The sequence below is a fragment of the Zootoca vivipara genome, chromosome 10, assembly GCF_963506605.1.
Source record: "Zootoca vivipara chromosome 10, rZooViv1.1, whole genome shotgun sequence".
NCBI lineage: Eukaryota > Metazoa > Chordata > Lepidosauria > Squamata > Lacertidae > Zootoca > Zootoca vivipara.
Window position 1 is genome coordinate 36,304,003 of NC_083285.1, and position 10,353 is coordinate 36,314,355.

General features: G+C 43.0%; 1 protein-coding gene across 1 annotated transcript; it reads right to left on the bottom strand.

Moving 5' to 3' along the window:
- Positions 1 to 5,188: 5,188 nt before the first annotated feature.
- BTG1 (BTG anti-proliferation factor 1) lies at positions 5,189 to 9,680 on the bottom strand. Its single transcript, XM_035127581.2, has 2 exons — positions 9,242 to 9,680; positions 5,189 to 6,530 (listed from the first exon to the last, which is right to left on the bottom strand). The coding sequence occupies exons 1-2, from the start codon at positions 9,387 to 9,389 to the stop codon at positions 6,166 to 6,168; spliced, it is 513 nt and encodes a 170-aa protein (XP_034983472.1). The 5' UTR covers positions 9,390 to 9,680; the 3' UTR covers positions 5,189 to 6,165.
- Positions 9,681 to 10,353: the final 673 nt, after the last annotated feature.

Sequence of the window (10,353 nt, forward strand, 5' to 3'; positions counted from 1 at the left end):
ATACACCAAATAAACTGCAACTATGAACTGCAGCAATGATGAGTGAACAAAAGGCCTACAAAGCAAGCAAACAACTGTGGACTGCAGACCTGGGGAAATGATCACGGTACAGTTGTTCCTGCTGCGTTCAGAAAGGCCAACAATTATTTTTTGAAATGAACTAGTCCCTACACAGTGACTTGGTTCCTCGGGATTCACATTCACTTTCACAATTGCATGAATATGGAGGAGCTAATCTCCCAGTGACTTCTGTATAAAATACATTAAAAAAGGAGTAATACCACAGACTTGAGAAGTATTATTAATATAAAATATTGTTTTGTGTGCTGTCTAGAGGGCATTTATAAAAAAACTCTAAATGCTTATTATTCAGGATTAATTCAGCCCAGATAAAGAGCACTGCTGGATCATTTTCCAGAGATTACAAATCAAGATACATATTCCACGCTATCAAATGAATTCTCAATCACTTACGGTGACTACTTGTCCTACTTGTCCTTCAGCATGCTTTGAGCCTCATTTTCTACCTGGAAATGTGTGGCAAGCTGTTTGGCCATATAGGGGGGAAAAGGAAGAAAAACTCCCCCAAGACCAAAATCAGAGTAGGCTGAGCTGAACAGAGAGTCTTTCACCAGAACCCTAACATCAAAAGAAAGCATAAAAGTGGTCCGTGTATCAAAGGCTAATAAACTAAAGCGAGTGTTTTGTAAATGAAACTAAAAAAAATGTCTTTTGCTTTCAAACCATTTCTAAGCCCAACTCTTGTTTGAAGAGGTGAGTCACCATTTTGAGCACCGGCATCAGAAACAGCAGGCCTCTTAGTTACCTCAACTGCCAGGAAGTCTCTGTTGGCAAGAGATGTATTACACATCCAAACCCACAGGTGCTAAAACTGACTTGTTTCTGGCAGTTACCTGTGTTTATGAGAAAGGATAGGCTATTACTGAAGTTTTAGCAGTGGAAAAAAAACACCTGACCACAGCTTTTAGCCGAGACTGGCTAAGGAAGGTCACTTCCCTTCATAAGGGATGTTTCAGAAGTGTCATAATTTGTTCTCTAGCCATGCACAAAGTCTGGTAAGACTGGGTCATCTAGCATTCTATGGTCTAAATATCCACTGCTACCTCACAAAGACATATTTAATATCATTTTCCAAACTGATGTTAGGTGGGGTAAGCGTTCTAATGCTTTAAGGCAAGTGGAGAACCTGTGGCCCTACAAAACTTATCATTTATGAACATTGCACATGCAGATAGCAGTTGGGTTTTATTCTTTTTCTTTATCTGTGGAATTTTTTATTGATATTGAAAAACAATAAAACTTGATTATATATTGATTATCTATGTTGTTGGGTTCCAACAACATATAGAAGGTGCCCAATTCTGCTTTAAAGGCTACCATTTAGAAACTAAATAGTGATCCATTGACTGAACAAGTCTTTAAAAAAACAAATATCGTCTCTTATGTTTAGGAGGCAGCAAAACAAGAAACTGTCTCACCTAGACTGAGCTAGAGCAGCAATGCCTTCAAAAGCATAACAGGATGCTTTATTTATTCTGCCAAGAACATGTGAAGTTCAATCCTGTATACGTCTGCACAGAATATAATGCAACTCACTCCCAGGTTAAGTGTGTATAGGGTTGCACCCTTAAACTGACTCTGAAGTCAATCAAGAAGCAAGTAGGGGGTAGATCGTCACTGAATTATGAATACAGATTATTAGGACTGCCATGTTTGATTAGTCAATTGATCAGAGGGTCTTTGTTTGATTTGAAAACAAGGTCCAATTAATCAGCCACCTATTTATTTTTCCTATAAGCAGTTACTGTATATAAAAACTACAGCTGGTGTCACCTTAGAACACTCTGTGAGAAAATCTGACCCTCTAAGGCAAGGCCTGCTGCCATATATACCCATCACCTAGAAACAAAGAATGACTTTTCCTTTAGAACTACTGTATTGTACTTGTATAAAGATTTATGCATATATAGTCATCTAGCTAAGTAAAACTTATATTAAATTTATTAAGGATTGAAAAAAATAAAACCTGATTGACAGCCCCCCTCCATGATCAGCAAGTCTAATCTATACTTGAAGCATCTAGCACTGCAGGAATAACTAATATGGTGCCCTCCAGATGTGGCAAGACACCAACTCCCATCTTGTGGCTCCATGTTACCTATCCCTGCAAAACTTAATTTTACACTTTCCCACAGCTCTGAAGTCGCTGGGTCATCTTGTGCTAATAAGCTGCCTCTCAGAATGAATTTCTGCATCTGAGAAGTTAACAGCAGTCTGCCTCTCTGTGTTCCTGTGAGAATGATCAATTTAAGACTGCACTGCAACAAACTTTGCAGGTTAGAAGCTGTATTTGAATTCTACTATTCTGCTGTTTGGTCCAAAGTCAGTTTTATGGTGGCGACACCACTCTTCAGCATATCAGATGAGCTTTTCCTGTGGTTGACTAGGTACTGTGCAACTATACACCACATAGTTTGACAGTCTCACAAGCTGTTTGTTTTAAATGCAAATGCCTTGTTACTGGGTTTTTTTAATGCTGCTAGTACGATCTGTAAACAAGAGAAATATTTACTCAAGCTGTGAGAGACAAAGTGAGGGTCAGCTCTACGAGTTATGCAAAAGCTCTTATGAACGAAGTCACCCGAGCCTTAAAAGGATTCAGAATGTTAGCCATCACCCAGGGCCTGCTCCAAATTCAATATCACAAATAAGCCTCCTGCAGCAGGTGTAGCAGCCACTGTGTACAAGCAGCCAACCTGACAAAAGACGAGACTTGTATTGCTTCCATGACTGCCAGAACTGACATCATGAAGGCAGACAAATGCTTTAGGTTCCATAGCTTGGTTAAAAAGCAAAGAGAAAAGCATAAGCATGCTAGATCAAGCAGAGCTGCATCTGCAAGTCTTTCATGCGCAAAAAAAAAGAGGAAGCTGCAAAACAAAATAGTATTTCAGTCACAGGAAACCACTATCAATGTACTTTCAATTACTACTTTTTTCCAAAAGGGGTTATGTGTTCTGTTTAAGTGCAACCACATATTTGCACTCTTTCAAGCTGTTTCGAATAAGGTTTCAGAGCAGGCATTGGCTCACTGAAGATGCAAACTGTTTACATAAAGCAGCTGTCTTCAGTGTTATCAGAAAAGCACCTTTTCCCCCTAGCAGCTTACCTGCTTAGCAACTAAAACCCACGCACAAATAAAAAAAGGGTTGCCAAGACTAATGCCAACTTATTTTAAATATGTTTTTTAAAAATGGCAATCACTACACTCAAAAACAAGCAGCACATGTGAAGGCCAAAAGGCTCAAGTATGCGACAGTGCTCGTTCCCTATATGAAAAGTTTGTAACGCTCTAGCCCAATTTTACTATGACCTTCAGATAAAGTTCAATTAATTTGAGTGGCACACACTGTTGGCTACAATTAAAATCCTTAGAGCTTTATAGAAATAATACACTACTGGAAAGGACCAGGCTGTGTAGGCATTTTAAAGCCAATGAAAAGTTGTGTGTGAGATCATGAAAATGAAACGCTTTCACGCTCATGTCATAATTCAGCTTCTACAGGTATTTAGGAACTTGCTTTCTAGCGTAGCTTGGCCATGGATAATTGGCATTCATGTAGTGCTTAAGTGAACAATAACCCTCAGCCAAGAAGTTGAAGTGCATCATCTCTACAGATGGCTATGGTATTTCCTCAAAACTCAGAATGGGTTCAGGAACATGTGCCCCTTCAGATGTTGCTGGACTACACTTACCATCAGCCACAGCCAGCATGACCAATAATCAGGACGATGGGAATTTTAGTCCAGCGACGTATGGAGGGCTACACATTCTCCACCACGTAGAAACTGAAGATTACTAGAAATCTCGCTTGAAGTTGGACATTTAGTTGACCTCAGAGGCAAGAACTCAGTCGAGGAAAGCAAGTTACACATGATATCAAATAATGAGCTGTGGGAGTTCAGACCACCCTTCAGCGTCTGATTTTTCATTTTGGAGAGGGTCGATAATTTCAGAAGCTGGGACTATGCCTATTGCTTACAGAACCCTAGCTAATAGATTTCCTAATGTAAACAACCTTGGACTTCCCACACTGTTATGATCCTCCAGATGATGTAACTCCCATTATCATCTACAAGCATTATCAGTGGTAGTACAACATCTGGAGACACAGATTCACCCCCATCCCTCATCTAAAAGTCAAAGTAACAATTTGGTATGGAGGAAATCCAAGATTGCTAGCCCTAAAATGGGATATTTTTTTAGATCTAACGGGCACATGAACCTCCCACAATAGGAAATACTTTAGCAGTGTGCCAAGCCATATAGGATGGACGCAGATGGACGAGACAGGTACTGAAACCAGCCATGGATTAGGGGAAGGGCCATTTGCATCAGCAGCCAGGAAAAGGATATAAACTTGCACAATGCAAGCTCTATTTATAAGTTTATAAATTCAGACTTTCTGCCCAATCCTACACACATTTACTTGGAAGAAGTCCTGCTTACCTCCAAGCAAAGTGCCTAAGATGTCTCCCTTAGTGTCATCAGGCCAACATCAGAACACCTGCCAACGCTGGGAAAGAAAAACATACACATACATACCTTTTGCTGGATCCCATCTCACTGAACTCTAAGAGAATCTTGTGTTTGAAGAAAAGCAAAAGGCAATCAACCTTTCTGTTGAGTAGTTAACCTGCTCCTAAGGGCTGTGTGACATTGATCCTAGTAAATATCAATTGAGCTGGGCATCCGTCAAGTTGGAAATGAGGTTTATTTTTATTTTTTCTTGTTTTAATGGTTTGCTAGCTCCTCGTTCATCAGGAAACCATGTAAACATTGATCCGCTGGATTTATTCACAGCTCTTGTTTGTTGGTTGTTCTGCATGTCTGTTGGTTGTTCTGCATGTTTTCCTCATATTTAGGAATAATTGGACCCTTGCATTATTTCCACGTTATGGCCCATTTTTAAAGATGTTAAAGTGATACATTAATGTATGGTCTGGGCTCCTCAAACATTTATACTCAATGATCCTCTTCTTCCATCCAAATCTTTTATCAAGCTCTCCCCTATCTCAAGTGCTCCCATCCTTTACAAAACATGAGAGCCCACTAGGACTAAAAATAATTTAAACTGATCCTATGCAAGCACGACAAGAGATTAAATTAAAATGCCAAGATAGGAAACAATTTATTATAGAGAGAAGAAAAGTTTCTCATCCAAAATATAGAAATCTGTACAACTTTGCCACAATCAATATACATGAACTGTACAAATTTACACCAGTTCATAATTTACCAAAAAAAAAAAATATGATGACTAACAAAGTTCACAAAATAGATGGTGGTTTGTGGAAAAGACTTTTACCCAATTAAGTACAAGGAAATTACAAACCAGACCTCCACTTTCTAAAAATAAGAGGTTTACTCAGTCTTAGAAAACTACAAGCTAGCAAATGTACAGATAGCTGGCTGGTAAAACACACCACAGTTCAGACAGTGTCTTTATATGGTCTCTCTCAAGCCTGTTGACATAGCAGATCCTGCTCACTTGCTACTTTGAAGGCCAATATACAGAGATCTGACCATTTTCCCCAGTTCATGCTCACCAAGTGTGACTTATGTACAGTTTATACATGTTAAGTGCTAGGTAAAAGTCTTGTCAGGTAAAATTTCCAGTACTACCATGTTCATAACAAGTCTTGTTACTGAGCTGCCAAAAATGTTAACAATTTTTTTCCCTAAAAATGTCAATAGTGCAAATTTACTCTGCAACATTTACTTGCAGAGAAAAATTTTTATAGCTATAGCTTTAGGCTGAAAAACTGATGCTTTTTTAAAAAAAAATGGGGGGAAAATTAAGCAAGACATCTGGGAGAAAACTGCAGCCTTCCTTGGACAACTTCACACCTTAGGAAATAAAGCAATCATCTTTACTCACAGGCTATTTAAATCACTGAAAGGTACTGTCGAAACTATGGAACTGCCACTATAAAATAAAAGTTTACCATTCTATCTTGTGCCAGGTCTTCACAGGTGTGACATGGTTTAAATTCCATAATCCATCCCCAGAGGAGCCCACCCAAAGTAAAAACCAAATTTTATCCATCCATTATAAGATGATCCATCCATAGGCTATTATCTTAACCTGATACAGTCATCATATTGTAGCTCTTGGAGGGACTGGTTCTGCCCAAGAGGAGTTCTTCCTTACAGCTTATTCTGCTGTCTACCATTTGCATGCTGGTGCCGTTTTGGCTAGCTCCTGCTGGTGTGGCTTCATACAGCACACAGATTGAGCCATCCTCTCCGATGCGATAGGATACCTCGTAAGGGTCAACCCAGAGAGTGAGTTCACTTGGAAGAAGCCGGAACAGCTCTTGACCGCTGAGTCCAATTCGTTGTGCTGCCTGCCCAATCAAGGGATCCATTTTATGGTTGATCCGGATGCAGCGATAGCCCGATCCTTTGCATGGCTTTTCAGGGAACCAGTGGTGTTTATAGTGTTCTACAGAACAAAATGAAAGCAACAAAAGATCATACTTTGCTCTTCAGATAACAAATGTGTGTAATCATGTTATTATGCTTGAAAATGGTAGCTTAGAATAAGAGCGGGGGGGGGGGAAGAGACAAATATCACAGAGATGCAAAAATGTAGAATAATATTTGATGGCCTGGAAAATAATGGCAGGCTCAACAGAAACCAAGTATTTTGATCACTGGAGCTAAAGGCACATTTAACTGCCTATGCATGTATAAAATCAATGCTGAATGAGCTGAATGATACCCTCTACAAATGGGGGTGAGAAAAACAGGTAATTGGGCATCTAGACACCTCAAAGTAGGGTGATAAAACTAGTTTGGGAGTGGGGGGGGGGAATCTTGAGAATCCAAAGGCCTCTTTTCAGTTTCATTATGTGTAGTTTGTAATGCAGTAATATTCTTCTGAATCTTTTTTCAGATGTACCATAAACACACATCTGAAGGAAGCATGAAATCTATTTCCTGATGTGTGCAACCTTCTCCATAAGCAAATATGAATATGCACAAATGAAATTCTAACATGAGAAGTGGAACCTTGCCTGCAGTGCTAAACAAAGAGAGGTGTCCTAAGTACTGTGTCACACAGCCTATATGTTTGGCTGTACGTTTTCCAGAATTCTGGATTCCTAACTATTGGGATAGGCAAGTTATGCATATTTCTTTTTTAGAATTGCTTTGCTATCTCTTGAGTCTATTATTACTGAAACACACTGGGTGACTGATTTTTGAAAAATTGATCTTTTTGACATTTTCCTCAATAATCTTAATGTTTTGCTCAAATTTGGATTCATCCTTGTATGTTTACATGTATGGATTAGGTATTTACTCTCCGTGGGACAACATTTGCTCTTACAAGGAATCTTGTTACAGTAGGTTAAACTGCTTTAACTAAAATCTTCCACTGCTACCCATCATTTTATTTATCTATTATTTCCAGAACTGTGCTTAGGAGCCTTTCCAAATAAGCAACTCAAGAGTAAAATGCATTTAATCCATTAATAAGATGGTTGTTTTCTTTAGAAAGGCTGTTTCTTCCTCTGAACCCTTTTTACTGTTTTGAAACAGTGGGGTTATTTATTTATTTTTAAAAATATGCAAAACAATAACAGCCAAGTCCAATGTAGGTTGTTTTATTGTTATGATAAATGCACTTCAAGGAGCATCTTGGAGCCAGTCTTACACACAGAACCTAACCACATCATACTCAATTACTACATTACAATCTCCTTGCTGGCATTTCTTTGTCTTAGTACAATGAAGGGAAAGCACACTAAGACAAAGCAAAAAGAAAATGAGGGGCAGCTGTGTGTTGTGGGATAAGTGGCAGCAGGAATTAGCATGGTATTATGCTCCTGCAGCAGCCACCAAAGGGAGAGAAGGAAAAAGGGCTGCCACTACAGCTTGGAGAACAGCTGAGGTAGAAAAGGGACACTAGCAGCACAATCCCACACGTTTGCTTAGAAACAAGTCCCCTTTCTGTTCATTGGGTCTTGCTTTCATGTAAACGTGTGTTAAGATTGCAGCTAAATACTCCCCTAGATGAGCAGGAAAGGGTAAATTACCCTATTCACTAACACAGCCTTGCCACAGAGATGAAGTGTCGACAAAAATCCCTTCCCTAAGAAACCGGGAGGAAAAATAAATAGGATTCTTAGTCTCCAAATGTGAAAAGATTAAGGCTACAGCAACCCGCTTGGACTGCAAATGGGGGGCACAGAACACACAAAGAGCTGATAGGACCACCCTCGGACCCAGTTCAGACCAGAGTAGTAAATCGATTCCTTCTGCAAAGGAGCTTTTCTTTCAGAAAGAGACAAACAGGCAGCTTATGGCCACTTGTGTCTGTCCCCGAGAGCAAAGGACGCGGATGAGCGGGATAAACAAACCTTCCCGCGTTTATACTAACAGATGTGCAAAGTACCATAACTCTTATGCACCTAATTAGTTCAGTAACTACCGAACCTCGACCCAAATCACCTTCATGTGGATTCGAATCATCGTGTAAAACAAATAACCACTGGGGTGGGCGGGGAATAGCGCCGCCCCGCCTTTATTTCCATAACTGCGTAAAAGTGCGATTGGTGTCTGGGTTTTTTTTGTGTGTGTGTGTGTTTGTGTGTGTGTGTGTGCGTGGCCGGCGGGGGAGGGGGGAGGAACTAATCTGCATGACGTGAAATTGAGTACAAACATTGAAGAAGGAACAGAGGAAGGCAGGGAAGGAAGGGACTTTCCAGGCACGCAGCTGAACATACGAGGGGGAAACGTGCCACCCCCGCGCCCCTCTGTACGGGACAGCACGAAGAAACCGTTACTGCGATAGTACTATAAAACAACGCACTACAATCTCGTGAATCCCGAATTTTGAAAGCGAGTGGGGTGGGGGAGTCATTTCCTGGTCTTATGCGAAATACATCTCTTTCTGCGGCACATTTTATAGGAGGTCATTAACTCCACAACACCCTCCCCCACCAAAGAAAAAGTATGCAGTCGAGGCAGCGATCCCCGGTCTTCCAAATGCTGCAAAGGAAAGAGAAACAAAACCAGGAGAGGGAGTATAAGGCAGCATTAGAAAAGTGGGGAGAGGAAAAGGAGGAGGGTCGCGGAGAAGAGAAATACTTAAAATCGTCCCCTTCCCACCCCACCCCCGTTGCCCCCGCCGCCGCCGCCCCCCCATACCTGCCAGCAGCTCCTGCAGGCTCTGGCTGAACGTCTGCAGCTGCCGCTCGTTCATCAGCCCCTTGGTGCGCAGGAACTTGGAGATGAAGCCCACGGCCGCGGCGATCTCGCGTATCATGCTGGCCCGGGTGTAAAGGGCAGGATGCATGGAGGCGGCAAGGGGCAGCCAGCTCCGGGCGTTGAGTAGAAGGGGGCACGGTGGGCGCACACGGGGCCGCCTCAAAGGAGGGTGGGAAGCGAAGCGGAGGAGGAGGAGGCGAGAGAGCAGGCGGCAAGGAAGCGGGTAAGAAGGGGGACAGAGCAATCGAGTTCAAGGGACTTTTAAGTTAGCAGGCCCCCCTCCTCAGCCGCCTCCCTGTGACGTAGGCTGGCGGCAGCGGCGGCTGCACAAGCAGGCACTTCCAGCATCTCCTTCTACGAGGCACGAAGGAAGTGCCTGTGCGTGCGCCGCCTTTTATAACCACGTCCGGGCAGCAATGGCGGCTGAGAACCCGCCGCGGCCAATCCGGGGATCGCACCATTGTGACGTCACGTTCGGAGCGGAGGGGCGCGGGGGAGGAGTGATGTCACCCGGTTGTAAACAAATAGAACCAGAAGAAAGAGGAGCTGCGTCGTCGGGCTGGAAAACAGCAGCGACGGGAGCAGCTGCTCGAGAGCGCGGCGTCTGGTCTGGCCCTCGAGACGCGCAAAGCAGCGAGCGCAATGTTGCCGGCCTCGCTCGCCTAAGCCAGTGCGGAATGGAGCGCGGCGGAGAAGCGACGCGAGCTGCCTTTCTCCAGCCGCCTCTCCTCTTCCCCCCGACTGCGCATCTGCAGTCCTCTGCTGCTTCCTGCTTGCTCGCACTTGCTCCCGCTCACGTCCAACTGATCTGCGGCCTGGTTCGATGCAAATCCATAGCTAGCTCTGGAAAGGTTCGCGGAACCGAGGAGAAGGCGGAGGACCCCGGGTTTGCTCAGAGGCAAAACCTGGCGCGGCCGGGCCTTTGCAGAGCCTGCTGCCTTCTCATCCCCCTCCCCACACACCCTCCAGCTGGTAGCTCGCAAACCAGCCGCTTTCGTTAAGCCGCAGCAGTCACGAACGTGGTGAGGCCTGGGGGAGAAGGGCTCAGGAAG